The 18697-nt window shown below is 35.6% G+C and overlaps 1 protein-coding gene across 3 annotated transcripts in view; it reads right to left on the minus strand.

Annotated features, from left to right (window-relative positions):
• The window catches only part of BTBD9 (BTB domain containing 9), a 107406-nt gene that overhangs the window by 16758 nt on the left and 71951 nt on the right, over positions 1-18697 (minus strand). For all 3 annotated transcript variants that reach the window (XM_041404207.1, XM_041404205.1, XM_041404206.1), the window contains exons 9-10: positions 12002-12191; positions 4624-4731 (exon numbers count right to left, since the gene is read on the minus strand). In XM_041404207.1, coding sequence (XP_041260141.1) covers positions 4624-4731; positions 12002-12191 — 298 coding nt within the window. The remainder of the gene's footprint in view (positions 1-4623; positions 4732-12001; positions 12192-18697) is intronic.

Below are 18697 nucleotides of genomic sequence, written 5' to 3' on the forward strand. Positions count from 1 at the left end.
GCCCATCTAAAAACAATATTCATTGTCTCTCAAATTCCATTACAGTATTAGATAGAACATACTAATGTACGGCAGCATGCCTGCTGCCAAGGGATTAGATCCATTTCACAATAACTACAAAGAAGAGAACTCTGAAGAACGATACTGAGTTGACAAGCACCGTGATAGCCTGCTTAGTATTTGTGTTTGCAGGGTTTATTTTATGAGAAGTGTCATTAACTCTGGGGTCTGGTTCTCCTACTGGCCTTTGGTATCTTTTGTTTTTCATTTGACTTTCAGACTCTGTCAGCAAATTCTCCTAACAAGTGCAAGTCTCTATTGTTCAACACTAACACGCCCAAGTCCACTTATCATAAATGTTTTTAAAAATAGAAGGGAACATGACTGTTTTTCATTACTGTCATACTGTGTAGAGAAAACCAGCTTATTGTGGAAAAGAAAAAAAAAAGTAGCCTCCATAGAGCATGTGAAAATTGTCAATTACACAACCAGTATGCATAAATTGGCTCTCACTTAGGGAAGGTACACAAACTTCCCCTGTGAAGATAACAGACATTCAGTTTTTTCTTCAGCCTTTTAAAACTGGGAGAAGAAAAGGTTAGGAGTAGCCTGTCACTTCCTGCCTTTGAGCACTGAATTATTAATTTACACAAAATACTACATTAAAAATGCCATTAAAACAATCCAAAGCAGCACACTGATAGTTTAAAGGGGATGTTCATGCTTCAGTAGTCTGCCAAAACCAATACACGCTCTTTAAACATAATTTAATTTTTTCTCATAGTTTTTTCTTCCACTTCCCGATTATCAAAGGTGTCTGTCGAGGTCTGTGTTTGGCAGACAGTTCATCCTCCTCTTTGTGCTAGCAACCGAGCAAAAATTATTTGGAGACCTCACAGGGCACTTGCAAGACAGCAGGCTAATGACCTCCACAAAAGTCTAACTCCACTGCAAGAACAGGTAGCCATAAAGCCAGACAGCAAACAGCAAAGGCAAAAGGTCTTATCCACAGAAAGAACTCTTACCCACAGATCCTTGAAGCCAAGAAAATGAATAGGAAATATTACTAGTAGTGCACATTTTCTCACTGAAGTATTCTGTCTCTTCAAATCTGGGCCCGAGTGAAATTCTCCCATGTTTTCACTACATCCACTTGGATTTTCTACATTGGAAAGCAAGTGAGCTATTTTTCTTCAGTCTACAGCAATACATTAAACACAGAACTAATGCCAGAAAGGATAACCTCAGGATTTCAAGACCTTATCAATCACTTATATTGCACTCCCATCTCCAGTATGTATATTGCAGTCAAGTGGGCAATGACAGTCCCACGGAAGGACATACTTACTTTTTATTTTCCTTAAACAAAGACACAAGTCTCAGTGAAGGCAATTTTTATACCAACACAGGATTAGTTAATTTCAGACTGCAATGTCAAATATTCATTAAAAAAAAGAGAAGATTTGGCTGAGATAAAAAATAGCTGCAAAATTGGACCACATTAGCAAAAGATTTGTTTTGTTTCACCCAAGTGAGAGAGGAGCACAGCATTCAAAACCATACAGGGAACAAAGAGATGAGGGTACTGTTGTTTCTATCCCTGTATGCTCTAGTCTGGTTAATAAAAATTGCCAAATGTAGGCATTATAACTGTCTGCCTAAACCTGATGGTGAGCCAAACCCAAGCACAGTGCTTCAGTGTAACTGTTCCTTTTCCTTGGGGAGCCTGTAAATCAGCAACAGAAGTCATTCAAAGGCAGACTAAAACTATCAATGTAATGCTAAGAGGAAGGACAGAGACAAAAAAGAAATCCTCTGCATCCACTAGGAGTATCTTCATCATTACACTATGATGTAAACCAGAAAAACGGTACCACCTCCGCTTCACCAGCATGTGTTAATTTTGGTTAAGATCCAAAACTATCTTCCCTATTTGTTGTCACTGTTAAAATTATCTGAAGTTAAAACAAGTTGTTTGTTTTCATGGCAACCATCCCCAGGTTCCAATCTGAGCTTTTTTCTTTTTTTAAATTACAGAAACTAACCCAAAAATTAGTTCTTCACATATTCCTGGCAGTAACTGGTTCAATTTTTCCCTCTTCATTAAGAAATCTCTACCACCACATTGAAAGTTTACCCAACACTTTTAACTGAGGGCCTTCATTCAACACATGAGCCACTGAATGATGATGTCTCTTCTATTCTACATTCCACTGTTTTTAAACACTAAGAGTACGGTTTTTTAGATCTACTGGGTTTCAGTATTTTTCAGCAAAAAATAATTAGTGTTCCAGTACTGTATGTAATCACACACTGTATGAAATTACAAGGCTCTGATCTTTACAAACGAGTCCTAACATTTGTGGCATTTGGCAGTTATATAGCATTTTATATATTTAACATATTTACTAGAGAAAAAAATATTGATACTATAGATATTACTGCATATGTTTACATGATACATATACTAGGTTATCAAACTGCCATTATAATTCAAGTAATTTTTGAGCTGAAGTAACTTCAGCATTTCTGCAAATCATACCTGAAAATATAATGAAACATTTAGTTTTCTTTGACTGAAAAAACCCCAGTCTATATTTCTGATCATAAAGGCAAGAGATATAAATTGAACATAAAAAAAATGCTATCAGATGCGAAGAAATCACCTGAAATTTGATGGCCAGTGAACTCTGGCAGCTTCATGACCAGGTCTTTTTATCTGTTTAAAGCAGATACAGACAGTGCTAGGACACTCCGTGTCTGTAGACTTCAAGAATAAAGACGACTGGCATTATGCCAACTGACTCCATATCTGTCAGAGTAAGAAGTTAGGCAAAATGCAATTCTTTAATCCACATAAAAATTGTTCCTGCAGCCACAGCTTCAAGAATTTCCAGAGTATCTGTGTTTTAAATCAAGATTTGAAGTATACCCAAAGAAGGCAGCTATCTTTACTTTAGGGATGTACCTTTATTTGCTCAAGGCTAAGGCTTTGAAAATAACAAAAAAAGCAAAAAAGCGTGGTTTGAACATGGTGAAAAGATATTTGAACTGGGCAGTCTATCAGCAATTTCACGTGCACTGTGCATACTTAAGCAAGTGCTCCTTTGGACTGTTAAAAGGCTTTCAATATCAAAATGTAAAAGGAAAAAAGTGCACAAAGATTCCTGATATCTCTTTCTCTCCCTTTTGTAGTTTCAGCCTTTTAGTGCTCCCACTGCTGGAGGCAGACAAAAAGATGAGTTTTATCTATTATGCTGAGATGTCTTTGAGAACGAGTGAAGATTTAATCGTTCTCCAGACCTGCAGGCAGAACCCAGGTTTCCTGCTCATCAATACCCTGCCCTTTGCAGGCACTGAAAGGACGTGTCAAGTTCTCCTTCACCAATACATCTAGAGTGCATTGTAAAGCATTTGAGTCACATTGTTTGTTAAGAGATGAAACATAAACTTTAGAAAAATGTGTGTCAGCAGTGCTGCTACAAAGGACTGAATAACTCTCTTGCTTGAAATGATGAACTGAGAATTTGGAATGCCACTGAATTTGTAAAATCAATTTTGTTTTGGTTGGCACAAATACAAGATGGGTGGGGGCTGGCCCCATATAAGCTGATGACTTGAATTTTGTCCAAAGAAAGAAAGCACATCTTATGGAAAACTGACTTAGGGAAAATGAAAGATGGAAGATTTTTATAATTCTGAGCTTCCCTGGGGTTTTAATCTGGGAATCACATTGCTTCAACACTTGCTGAATGCTGAGCATACCCGGCTTCTGGATACGTAATATATAAATTTGCAGACTGTCTTTTCAGTCCCATGACCAGTACCTAGATCATTCTTTGCTAGGAATTAGAATCATTATCACATGGCTTTTCAAGAAGGCTCTCAGTACTAAATTATTCTTCCATAATTGAGGAATGGATTTTATCAGCAGAAACTGCAGTAAAGCCTACGGAGAGTATACAGTCAGAGAGTATGTATGCCTGATTTCTCCTCATTTAAGTGTTCAAATGAAAATGGAAGTTTTTCTCTCTTCTTTATCTCTGCTTAAGGAGCACTCTTTTTCTATGGAAGGGTGCTTTTCAAAAGCAGAGTGTTTGGTGCATAAGTCAAGTACTCTACTTTTGAACAGAGACAAGATCAAGCTTTCGCAACTGTGTGGTCTATTATGGTTTGGTCCCTACCCTCACTCTCCTCACTCTCTTCAGATGTCATACAATACATTTATGAGTTTTGATAAGGGAGAAAGACATTTGAGTAGCAAAATCCTTTATCAAGTATGCGCTCTTCCCTCTCCTACCACATTTCTCAAGGCAGGGTGGTTTGACATCCAGGGTCACCATAAACATGTGACCTCCAGAAAAACACAATTTAACTTCTAGTGATCACAAAACCAAGGGTATAGTAAGCAGACTTTTTATGAACAAAGAGTCCAACTGACTGTCTGAAGATACAGTACCAATCTTAGGAAATTGATTCTGTAAGTCTTGCATTAACGTACAGGTTATGCAATGATCATTCTTTTCACAGTAACCTATATAAGTAGTGAACAAAAAAACCCCACCAAAAACTGTGGCTTCCAGTTCTTAATTTGTGCTAATGAGTGGAAAAAACTAAACTCACTTGCAGGAAATTTTTGTGCGATCCACCACCATGGTCCACTGCTGCTGATTTGTTGAAACCTCAATGTAGTAGCTGTAGCTCCGATCATCACAGTCCCAAAGTAGCAACCTACGTAAGAAGAAGTTTTTGAGTGGTAAGTTAAACAAACATCAAACCAACTTTAATTTTTCACAGCCCTTTATTTTCTTCACTTAATCCTTTCTAAATATAACTGTTTCTTTTGGAATGTACCACTAACACTCAACAAAGTCTTCACTGTTTTTGACATCTCAAACTACTGTGACTCTATTCTTATTATCCTGAGGCCAGTAATAGACTTACAGGCTTATAATAACCTACTTATGAACATTAATCTATTACATTCATCCAATTACTTTTAACTGATTTGCCACATAGCATTGCCTTTTTTAGACACGATGCAAAGATCTGTTTCAAAAAGGCAGTTTAGGAGGGGACAGGAAAAAAAGAATTAGGTGATTAAAAGGATTATGCTGCCTTCTTAATTGTATTTTAATGGTTTTGGAAAATATATCAGAAATATATTAAAAAAAAAAAAGAAAGTAAGAAAATTCCCAGTCCTGGTTCATCAGAAGAAGAAAAAAGGCAATAAATTGTTAAACAAATTGCTAAAAAGGCAGAAGAAAAAGAAAGACAATAGTTGTAACAAATATGCACTCCTTCAGGAAGGGCATTAAGTGACACTGAATAGCCTTTGATTTCCATACTTGTTTTACAGAGAAGACGACCTAAAGCATCAGGGGTGGCATTTAGCTCAAGTATTATCAAAAACCATATCTGGCAAATGTATCTTCTTTACTTTCCTTTATATGGGCATTATCTCCCTATTGTAAGAGATATTTGGCCCAGACCTGGACACAGTATTCGAGGTACAGCCTCCCAACACCAAGTACAGAGAGAAACATCTGAGTTCAGGCCTTTCTTTTCAGCTTTTGAAATCCCAGTGTTAAAAATGGAATTAGGTCTAGTGGCCAAGCAGATTCAAAACAAATTCTCTAGATGCCGAATGTAGGTCATTAATATTATCAGAAATAATATGCTGTCAAAAGCAGCTTTAAGAAGCTAAATTAAAACACTTTCAACAACAGTCTTTTAGCACATATGAATACTGTCTATTTGCAAATTAAAAATTCAGAGCTGATTTAGTAAAAAACAAAGAGTTGTCTGTGTACCGTGACAGTCTTAAAACAACATCCCATATGCCAAAACATAACCATTCAGATTCAACACCTCTCCTTCATCTGATTATCCCCATTCCACTTTTCTACAGCTGAAAGGTCTCCAAATACACTGAATGAAGTGTATTCTCTTAAAAAAATAAGTTTACTGATTACAATGCTCTATTTGGAAACTGCTACTAATCAACAGGTCCTGAATTATTTAACATTTATATTTTAACCAAGTCTTCTAAAATGATAAAAAGAGGAAAAATAAAAAACATTCATAAATTTGTTTTCCTTCAAAAAGTCTATCAAAATGTAGCTAATTATGCTTTTCGACAGAATCCTTGTTATCATGGTGACTCATTGCTGTTTCCTTGATCCATGTTTTCAAAGCTATGATCAAGACTTTGAATATCAGAAGCACACTGGTGACTGTAATTTCAACTAACAATAGTATAACTAAAACACAGCTGGCTTGGTTTTAAAGCAAAAGGCTAACAGGACATATTTGCTCCTTTCAAAAATATATAATTGCTCTCTTCCAAATCAACCTAATCTCATTAAATAGGATTAAAAATCATATGGTTTAGAATTATTACAAACCAAATAATGAATTAAAGTCAGCAGCATCTTTCCCAAAGTGACTTTGCATGAATGCTAAACATAGATTTCTGTTTCTTTGATACTTCTGAAGGAAAATAAAAAGTTATTTCTTCTCTAGTAGCTTTTTAGGACAGACCTAGGATGTAGTCTGACAGTAGAAGTTATGTGGAATTTACTCTGCTTGAAATGTCTTTCTGGATAAGCTGTGAAATACTTTCAGGTGACAACTAGAATATTCACAAGGGGACACTGAGCACAAAAGCCACTTTTTAAGCCAGGCACAACAATCTTTGCAACACATTACAAGCAAATTACCATGCTGAACTTTTTTAGCAAAGCCATCTTTTGCTAAGATGAATATTAAATGACAGGAAGGAGAATATTCCACTTAAAAATGAGAACTATACCCATTGGAAACGCATCTGTTTATGGCAAAATTTCCCATGTTCTTAGGACTTTCCATATTGAAATAAAAAGCTAAATTAGCTCATTAGCGTATCTTGCCCTCAGGATTGAGAAAGAAAAACTGAGTGAAGATTTATCCAGCTTACACCTTGCAACACTGAGATTTAAACATATTTCTGTTTTGGAGCCTAAGCCTGTGAATCATTTAATATTACATTGCTGTTTACATCACATGTTCACAATGCCTCGCTTTATAAAATAAAAGCTTTTCAGATATGAATGAAACTTCGCATTGCAGGCACAGGAAAATGATTATACTTGCTACCTGTTACAGAAAAAGAAAAACGATGCAGGACTTTTTTAAACAGTATGTCCCCTAAATGTCATCTGTTGCTCTGTGATTGAAAGTTCTGTGTTTCTAAAAACATTTTCTGCTGTCTGTGTTTACTTTTTATTTTTAAATTCCTGTAAAAAACTGAACTGTTTAGTTCAGACTGCTGTATAATGACATACACTCAAGGTGTTAGCAGAAAACCAAATAATATTAGTCATGCACCTGACAGAATGACACCTGCTTCCTGAGTGGTTTAAGTCACTACAAAGAACATATAGATAAATATTTGACAGTAGTGTGTTCATAAACCACTTGCATACTTGTAGAAACCCAAAAGACAGAAATTAAAACATGAAGTAGCGACATATCTTGAAAGAGAAAGAAAAAGAAAGAAAACCCTTCCACATGGAAGGAGGATTTTTTATACAATTGTTGCTGCATTTTTACCTCTGGTTGTCTATAAATTCCTTCAATTTTCTGCAGATATTTATGTTTCAGTAGTTACCCTGCAAGAAACCTTCTTTCTTCCTACAAAGAAGACAAAATTTCTGCATATCTTCTAAGTGTTCCTATGATCATTCATTCTGAGTCATGATTTTACTCTCAAGTCAGGCAAGAACAGAAAATGAGAAGCAAAGAAAGAAAAGCTTCATAAGTGGAAGTGGTATGGAAAATCAGAAAGCATAAGAGATGTACATGATGATGGTATAAGCAAACAGAAAATACATTCAAGTTCACTGATGCTGTTTGTTAATTTACTGTGGATTACTGTGAATATGAAAAGCTATTGATTTCATATGAGCATCAAAGTCTTCAAAAAGATTAAGTTGGATAAGTTGTTAATGTACTTTTCTAAAGACATATTTTTGTCTTCTTATTTATTCTAACATGAAAATCACTATGGCATAGATTTCCATCTCTACCACATACACTCTAACAATTTTTTTTTTTTTAATTTATAAGAAAAATCATCCAAAGACCGTAGCATAATAGTACTTTATTTCTATTCCAGATACATGCAGGGAGAATTAGACAGAAAGTTATTGTGATAGGGCAGCTGCTGCAATATTCACATTTTAGCCATTTAAAAATTAAATTGTGTTTACTATGTTACACACACCAGTAGCTTTCTTTCTGTTCCTAATTAAACACTACAAATACAATATAGCATTCTGTCACTGAATATGGGTCCTTTCAGGGACAAAAAGGAAACAGATATTTTGTGTCCAGACAGGCAACTACATAGGAAAAAACACCTAAATTAACAATTACTCTTCTGTTAACTCTTCTGAGAGCTAATAAAAAAAAAAAACCTCTTAAATATTTTCAAAAATATCATGATGTAAAAGACCATATTTAGTAACAACTGTTAAAAAAACCCCTATAGAATCATAGAATAGTTTGGATTGAAAGGGATGGGTTGAAATCTCCATGTTTTCCATGTCTTTTCTATTAGAAAATAGTATTAAGTACTGATTGTCATTAGACCTCTTTCAAAAATTCTCAGTAAATTTTTACGTGGAAGTCAAGGGCTCCAAATTTATATACAAATAGAAGAAGTATTCTATATTAACAAAGTTTCAATGAGGTCTCCCATGGAATTCCTGAGTCAAATTGAACAGATGTCATTAGTTGCCTGTGTGCCTTCTCAGCAATGAAGGCCACAAACATATGGAGCTGAAGTAACAGCAACTGAGCCAACAAAACAATGGAAAGAGATTATTGTTCTGAACCTGACACTTGTTAGATCATGCTTCGGATATTGAATCCCTTTTTGGATCCAAATAGAACATTGATACATCTCAGCAATTCCAGCAGAGGACCATCAAAATGTTCATGAGGTTGAAGCACACACCCTATGCAAGAGACTGGGGAAGCTGGCTTGCTCAGCCCAAGGAGGCTTGGGGTTGGGGAGGAACCTAACAGCACTTGTCAGTATCTGAGAACAGGATATCACAGGCTACCCAGAAAAGTTGTAGAATTTCCTGCCTTTGAAATTTTTAAGACCTGAGTGCCTAAAGCCTTGATTAGGATGATCTTTTTTCATAACTGACCCTCCTTTGAGGAACAACCTGATGCTAGGTGCTTCTTCCTCAAGTCCCTTTCAACCTAAGGGTGCTAAGATTCTTAGACATTGGAATGATTTTGGCAGAAAGCACGCATACAATATCTATTCCTGAAACATTCAACTCTCTGCATTTCTAAGGCGTATCTGAACACCAATAGTTCTTCTGGTTTTTTTCCATACTCAGAATCTAGTTGCCATGGTAACATTATGTCTTGGAGGCTCTCTCCAGTGATATTCCCATTTCTATAGACTAAAAGCAGCTACTACCTTTTTTCAAAGGTTTATATATTTACCCCCTCTGAAATAAATATATTCAATGGCACATGTGTTTCTGAACTAAAAAGATACATACTTTAATTCCTAATCATTCATTTAAAATCCAAGCCCATGAGTATAATGACTCAGTTTCTGAGGGTAGCAGAATTAATGTCATTCTGTAGTCATGGTGTACTGCCAGCAAGCAAACGCTCCTAGAATTTTTTTCTATTAGGTGGGAGCATGAGATCAAGGGAGTTTTCAAGCAAGCAAACAGCAGGAAAACAGGCAGTGAATACAGTTCCATCATTTTTGGCACACATTCTGTTAACAAAAAAATTTTCTTGCTTCCATAAAGATGAAATACTAAGACTTTTTGCTGTCATCTATGTCTACATATGATTTGATTTCTGTACAAAACATAGATTTCCTGATGCTGAATAAAGAGACCATTGTCACCATCTTTAGCACTGCATAATACAGAACGTGTTCCAGACCCTTGCCAAAGCTGTAGATGCCACAGAGTGAAACTTCACTTCCCCACTCCAAGGAGCAGATTCCTTTGGTTGCCTGTGACCTGCAGTAGACATGGCTAAAACTCAAAACACTTGTTCTTCTAGGCAGTACACAAAAAAGGAAAAATGACATGCTGCTAGCATTTCTGTCTCTAGGCAATGCAGGCAGTCTCCCCTGTCAGAAGATACCCCAGACTATGATGTTTAATAGCTTACTTTACAAAAATAACAATAATAATCTTGTTTGCACTATACATGCAGGGAAACTGACAAAGAAAGATGAGATTCTGAAGCTGTAGCTGTACAATTCAATACCACATAAATCACTAAATGCCTATTAGTTTTGAATTATGTAATGTTTGCATTATTTTTTTAAATTTGCTTTACACACTTACTCATTACACAGTTATTACTTCTTGGCAACCAAAAGTTTAATTCAACTAACACACCATTTAATAAAAAGACTTATTAAAAATCTGCACAAGAATAAACAATAGCATAGCATTTAATATAGGAAACTCAGTTTTTTTCACTAACTGGAAAAAGATGGTACAATGCATCAATGGAAGGATATACAATTGAAGGACAACAATTGAAGGATATCAGAAAACAGTAAGATAGGAAGACAGAGGAACTGAGAAACTACCCATTTTAGATAGTATATTCTTCTCTTAATCTTTTATATGGCCAAAGCATCGCTGCTAAAAACTGCTACTTAAGTTCAAAGTGTCATGAAAATGCTGGCACTACATATTCATTTACCTGTTTAAAGAAATCTGAGTACTGCTTGGTTGTCTACTTGAGATACAATATTTAATAGAATATTATAACACCAAACTCAAATGAGCGGGGAAACTTGCCACCCACACTTACTCAACTTGTTTCACACAGTGAGAACAATGCCGGACTAGCATTATGCATAACATCTACAGCTTGCATACACACAAAACACTGCTTTTGTTGGGTCAGGGATTTTCCTGCATGTCTGATGTCAAACTCTGAAGACAGAGTTTTACAACCATCATAACAATGCCATAGGCCAAAACCAAACCACACAAAACAGAAATTGGCAGTTGTAAGAGCTTTCAAGTCTCACTCGGCAGCTCGTAACAAGGAGAACACACTGAGCTCCTAGAAATACGTATCTATGTACATGGTCTCTGTTGCAAGCCAGTACTCACCTGGGATTTCAGCCTCTGATCACTGGTACTCTGAACTTCAGAAATCTTTATTTCTCTGTCACAGAGCATACAAATTAAGTCCCTGACTACACAGTCTAAATTTACAAAGACCATTATCCCATTAAGACAAGGTTTTGTATGCCTGATTTTATGAAACAAACACCCCAAACATTTATAGTTAGAGAATCTCAAGTTGGCAAGAATATTTTTCTTTTCACCTGTGAAAAATTTGTCTCTCCTATCTATTTCCTAAGTCTCTACATCAGCCAAGATTTTCATCTTCGTATGTATACACACATTTACAGTAGAAACAGCCCAATGAACTTCCATCCAAAGCTAAACACATTAATTAATCTAGCCTTGTAAATCAATATTCACGTTGCTGTACCTTTATTACACCCTCCACGTTTAAGTAAAAACCAGCACTAATTGTATAGTGAAAGGAAGCCTGGCTGACTTGACATGATGATTTTCTTTAAGAAAACTGTTTTCAGAATTAAGTGGGTAACAGTAACTGCACCTACTTAACCATAAGTGAGACTGCAATTAAATTCTATTTTAAAATAAGTATATAACTTTAATCTTATAATTTGACTGTTACTACTATTATGCCTCTGAAAAGTATTATTTTCTGAAATCGCACTCTGTATCTCAACATATAATTCTCACATTTAATTTTTAACATGCCTGTTACACTGAAGTAAGAAGCCAAATGACAACGACTAAACTAGCTCCCTAATTAATGTCATTTCAAATGTCACACATTCTAAAGAAAATAACTGCTCAGCAAAAATTTCAGTGTGGCCCCTAATTTAGAGAAAAATAAATCCTCCTACCGTATTGATCCAATCATGTAGGGCTGTGCCAGCTGCACCACAATAGCTCCGCTCCCAAGCTGGTGGCATGTGTATCCAGAATCCCAATCATAGTTTTTTGTGTCTCCATTCAATAAGGCATTGCGACTGCGACTTACACCCTCAATCACACTGGCACAGTCTGCAATTGTTGCAACATTTTCAGTGGGAACTGTGAATTAAAAACACAGAGATGACAGACATACAGTCAGAAAACAGTTCAGATGCCAGTGGTCTTTATTTCTGGAGAAGAACTGGTAAAAAAAAAAAAAGAAAACATGATCAACAAAAGGAAATTTACTCACATAAAATGAACTACAAACAAGTGACGAACAAATGGTACAGATAGTTTTCACAGCACTATTCCAGAATAGCCTGGTAAATTAACAGATGGATTTCAGTATTGGTCATATGAAAACACTCTTTTAACACAATTGCAAAAAAAATCTTGTCCAGCAAAACATTAGAAATTTTGAAATAATTTCTTCCTGTTTTCATGATGAAACCTCCCTCTACTACAACATCTGAAAATGGCAAGAACACAGCTATGAGAATTCCAGAGATAACTGTATGCAAAAAAAGAAAATTTTCCATGGAGAGCTAGGATTTTGTGATTTCACTGTGCTACTGGTGTCAGAAGCATAATATTAAGAAAGCCACTACCCACCAAAACACCTTAAAAAACACATGGGAAGAAACTGCAAGATCACTGCCAAGTAGTAATCCAAGGCAGTGGAAAAGCAACCAGCTCTGGAAAAGGTACTGCATTACCAAATGTACTATAATCTCTGTCTGCTCATAAAAAATTACTAAAACCACCACTTTACTATTCTAGAAATCTCCTGATTCCCTTACTACTGAAAAGAGGCACTCAATTCCCAGATTCTTATGGGGGAGCAGGTGTTAGACATTAGAAGTACTTCACTTGGAACAATCGGAATAAAGCAAAGCCTAACACTGCAAACTAAGAGTACTGGCATTGAATTAAAATTTGTCTTGACTTCCTTTTCTTCCTCTCCTCCCTGGGAATAAAGGAACTTACTTGTGTATTCATTTTATATAGACTTTAAAGCATCTTATACACAGAGCTGTTTTTTTTTTTTTTTTTTTTTTTTTTTTTTTTTTTTAAATAGGATGAGAAAGCTATTGCAATCTTGGTAAAATAGTAAATGATTAAAAGATAGAGTCAAAATCAATGCTCATATTGAGGATCCATGGCATATTCCAGACACACTCTAAGCTATCTAAGTGATTAACTGAATGTAGTGCAGCTCAGTTCATGCAATATTTTGCCTGTGTGCCCTCTGAGCATCATCCTGCTCCTTCTCACATTTAGATTTCTGCACTAATTCATGACCCTCCTAAGAAGATGTTACCCTGATTAGTTAAACTCCTTAAAAACTGTACAGAAACTGTCTTGCTGTGTTTTTAACATAATTCTGTGGTCTTCCCTACAACAGCTAATTAGAAAGTGACTCTGACTAATTCAAGTGTGCAGAATATGCCATCCTGTCCCTTTTCCCTAGGGGGTCTGCCACTCCCTATTTTGAATGTTCATTATCATCTTTTATATATGCTTGATAAATTTATTAAAAGTACCATCTGGTGGGGACTCTGTTCTGTATTTTCAAGTATTTTTATTGTCTTTCTTTCTCCCATTAGAATATCTGCTTCCATTTAGGTCACTTATTTACAAATACAAACTGTTAAAACCAACAGTCTATTTTTGTTTCCTTTTTTTTTTTTTAAATCCACCAGCTATCCAGCTCTTACAGTAACCAATATTGTCAGAGAAAAGAAAAGAGAAGATTACAAATATAATTTTTTTCCCCCTACTGTTCATACAACAGTTTTGGGCTGAAAAGTCTGATTTGCTTCTAAGGAACAGAAAAGACATGTGTTAGCAAAGCAAACACATTCTGTAAGCAAACAAAAGAAGAAGATGATTGAGGTTACAGGACAGCAGCATCAAACATTTATTAAAACTTACTTTCTTGTCTCTGCCTTATGCTGCAGTACGGAGCGATGAAGAACTGGTAGTATATATAATTCTATTTTTATAAAGGATTGCAATTTTCAAGGCATGGCCTAAGGGTCATCTATACTGACTATATTTAAAGATAAGACAGATATGTTATTCAACTTTCGTTAGAGATCTTCCAAGATAAAAATGTACCAGAAGTGTGTTGTAACCTCAGTCATATTTATCACTCCTTAAGCTTGTTTCTCTTACTTTGACTTTTTAGCATACTTGGTTTTTCAAAAGAATTTTTATTTTTCCTGAAGCACGCTGAAAAAAAAGTTAACGCAGCTGCTGCCAAGTGGCTTCCATATCTGAGATGGACTACTTCCTTTCATCTCTCATTCTGGACAGGTCAGCTTTGCTTTCTATCCATCCACTGTGACTTCACTACAATGTGGATGAGTGGGGAAATGAAAGAAAATCCTCAAATAACTTTTTGCAGCACAGAAAGGAACAGAAGTAAGCGAGTATTTGTATTGGTTCACATAACCAGCCATTAATAAACCTTAAATAAATTATGAAAACAAACATACAGGGAGATGGCAGATCTACTACACAGTCTTATTTTCTAGGAAAGCAGCAATTTAAAGCATTATGGGCTGTAGAATATATTTAAACTGCTCTCTAGGCAATAGTCAAAAGCTCCCTGCTTATGTGCCATCATTGCAACAAAACTGTTAATTTTAGGGAATTCTCTTAAGATGTTTACAAAACTATCATTGTGAAGAAACTATAAACAAGAAATTACATTAGAAGAAACATATTTTTGTTTTAGTTAGTATGAAGGAGTAATTTTACTCTAATGATTATATCAGTTAAATGTTCAGCTTCCAATTGCTCAGCTTTTAACTATAAAATTGCATTCCTTCTCTATTTGAACATCTACTAACCTGACAAAAGTTTCCTTCCTGGCTGGTTGGAAAATAGAAAGCTGAGACTAAATAAAAAGAGAATTAAGTACATAAGGATTATTTCAGAGTTTGATCATATTGTATAAAAGAATTAAAGAGGTATTAGGCATTTTGCTCTCATTATTTTCCACATGCCAAAAGATTTTTTAAGTCTAATCTTTATTCCATATATGAATTAGCCCTTGTTTATTTGCTACATGGAAGAAAAAATAAGAAATCTACAGACTTTTCAACCAATAAGAAGTACAGCCAAATGTCCAGTCTTTCATTCCATACACTCTTTGTTATTTTCCTGAGTTGAAACTTGCTGATGAAATTACTAGATTTAGTTTGAATCTTCAATTAAATTATTCAAAGAAATCAAGAGCTAAAAAAAAATCAACTTCAAACAAATATCAACAGTATTTTCACTTATTTCAGTGAAAAGCCTTCTGCAAGCCATATTTATCTGGAAAACAAAACCTCACTAATATATGTTTTTGTCCAACTGTCAGAAATTGTATTAGAAAAACTTCAGAGAAGGCTGATTTTTCACTTGATACCTGCTACACTTTGTGATTCCTAATCCAATAAATTAGAACAAAACCATTCAAGTCACTAGAACTGGCCATACTTTTCATTGCCAACTAATTGGCTGCTACAGGGCTCTTTCATTAAACATTGTGTCTGCAGAGGGCTGTCAGAAGTATCAGTTGTTTTAGGAAGTATGCATCCTTCTTTGTGGTACTGGAGATAGACAGGAAAGAATTTAAAAATCAAAAAAAAGAACTGGAACCATATGAACAGATCTCTCTCAAAACCAACCATTTGGCTGTCCTTTCTTGCAGAAAGGGGAAAAAAATTCCTGCAGTATTTAGATTGTCTTCAATTTTTCATAATTTCCTAAAGCTATGTCTGCAGCCGAGCTGAATTACACTGCTGGGTAAGCCTGCATTGTTTTGGAAAAAATGTGACCCTTTTCAAAAGGGAAAAAGCAAAATATGATAGCTTTGTATGGAGTCAACATTAAACTAGACAAAACCCAGCATCTTTCACTGCTTCCTTGGGGAGAGACAAAGCAATCTTTTACAAAGCTGAACCACACACTAGGCAACTGATATGACTGGTTTCTCCCTGTTACACATTCAGTTTTATTTGTTCTTTTTCTTTTTCTAAATTAACTGCCAGAGTAAAAGACAAGTGAATATTTATTTGTATCATTTTATCCCTTTTAAAACAAGTTCTCCTAAGGCATTGAGCAGCACACAAATGAAGGTTCATAATGATTCGTAAGAACTGAACAGCATTCCTCAGAGGGTGACCAAGGACATTTCAGTGTTTTTACATCCATCTTCTGCTCTTCAGTCATTATTCACTGTTCTCTTATTCATGTGTATTGTACACATTGCAAGACAGTCTGATAGACTGAGACAGACTACTGACCAACACTCATATGTGGAAAAACCATCCCCACTGCACTCCCAATGCCCTTCACCAGGCTCAAAACCAGAAAGAATGTTGGTAAAGCCCACATAATCCTTGACTGCCCCTCAGCACTGAGTACTGATTAAAGGACACTGAGGTTATCAATTGTTTTTTCCATTTGGCGCAGAAAAAAGGAATTTTTTCTCCTACTAAAGTGGGAAAAAAAACTCCCAGAAACCTAAAGAGGCCTTGCACAGAAGCAGTCCTTTAACTGCTGTTGTAACTTCTTGCCACTGGGCAGATTAGAACATTGTACAATACATTGCATGACACCAGGTACTGCTTCCAAAGCAGTATGTCTCTTTCTTGTGAAAATATTCTTTTGTTTTGAATTCTAGATTAAATATTAATGGCTAAAGACCATTCAAAATTTCATAAGCAGAAGCTCATAATAAGCAAGACCTATGATTGTGAGATTAAAGAATATTTGCATCCTTGTTAAACGAAAGAATTATGTTAATACCATGAATTTAATATGGAAAACTGTTAACTTGCACATTTAGAGATAATACTATGCCAAAAAGAAAAATACATCTCAACCCTAACATCTGCGTTAGGGAATTAATTTCATATGATTACATTCCTTTCTGTCACCTCATTTCACAAGACAACAAACTGTAAACCAACACTTAAACACCAGACAGTGCTATAAAGAGCATTTTCTGCTACTTTTGCTTCAAAACTGCTACTCAGCTACCATTGGGTCATGTCAGTACGACATCCAGTATTATACAAAGTAACTGTATAAATCACCTTCCACAATGACTTTTAAATGCAGTATGTCAAGTTAGTAATTTTTCATTAAAACCTTGTACACAAAAACACAACAACATAAAATTGTTGTTATAATGAAACAGCACTTCATTTTTATTATTTGTTTACCAGCCCTCTAATCTTCACTGCATGGTGACAGCCATCACATAGATATTATGTACCAGTAGTAATAGATCTGATAAATTACCCTCTTTGCATACACTCAACTCTTTGCAAGGTATCTTTCACAAAAATTAAATAAATAGTTTCTCAAGTCTCTACATAACATATCTAACCAAGTACCTCAGAGGCCTCATTTCTTTGGAATGAGTTTTCAAATGACAAATCTTCACATCTTATCTTCAGTGTTGTTTTGGTAGAAGTAGGGGTCACTAAATCTTTTTGAAAGGGAAAGGACCTTATGGTCTTGAAGGGCTGACCAAAGGACCTTATGGCCTTCAAGGGCTGACCAGTAATATTTCATTTTTTTAATAAAACAGCGTATAGAAACAGCAGCTGTGTTTGTTCTAACCTAATTTAATACCACATTTAATATCATATGGGATAAGCAATGAACCCAATGAACTGCTTTTCAAGGGTTTAAGATAGAAGTTTCTCTACTCAGTCAAGCTTAAAAGCAATCTACTCTGATTACTGCACTTTCATATATTTTGTTGATTTTTCCTAACTGCTTTCAATTCACTTTATCCTATCTGGTCATTTCAGAAGCAGAAACAAACATTACAAATCCTCATCACAGTAATAAAATAAATCTGTGCCAACCCACTGGCACTCATACTGAGTTTTTACACAGGTGGACCTTGGACTTACAGTCTGCTTGATTGCAGGAGCCATACAATATGGCACCTTACGGTAATCATCACACTGAAAAAAGGCACTGGATAGATATAATATCTCTTTGCTGGATCAAAGCTGCTGAGAATATTTTTGAATAGGCAATACTGATGGCCAAAAATTCTGATGGAACAGTCATAGGTGTCTTTGCTCCATTTCACAACTGGACGGACCTCAACTAGTCCCCAGATCTTTCCATTTCTATCTTTCTCACCATAAACTCTGCAGGGTCATGTACACAACTGCTGGTGCCTCACTGACAGTTGGAAGACTCTCCACATCCCACTTTCAATTAACTACTCCCCAAATTCTTACTTTTAACTTTCTACCAACTGTATTGACTAATATCCCTTAAATATAAAAAGCCATGTAAACTACAGGCCCCTCTCTTTCCTTACTGTTGATCACTTCAAATGACTTATGCATACAACAGCTTGACTGACCCACACTGAAGAACAGCAAAGCTGCCCTTGGTTAACAACCACCATTAACACCAGAAACCCTCACTATTATGCTGCCCAAACCCTATTTACCTGTAAGATTCTACAAAACCATTCTCACAAACTGAAAATTTTTAATAAAGCCATATAAAGCCTCCATCCTCTAGATTACCTTTGAAACTTAAGAAGTGTTAAAACAGATCAAATAGTTTACCTCACCAGAATGATCACT

Source organism: Onychostruthus taczanowskii, unplaced genomic scaffold (genome assembly GCF_017590055.1).
Source record: "Onychostruthus taczanowskii isolate IOZ18803 unplaced genomic scaffold, ASM1759005v1 scaffold21, whole genome shotgun sequence".
Taxonomy (NCBI): Eukaryota; Metazoa; Chordata; class Aves; order Passeriformes; family Passeridae; genus Onychostruthus; species Onychostruthus taczanowskii.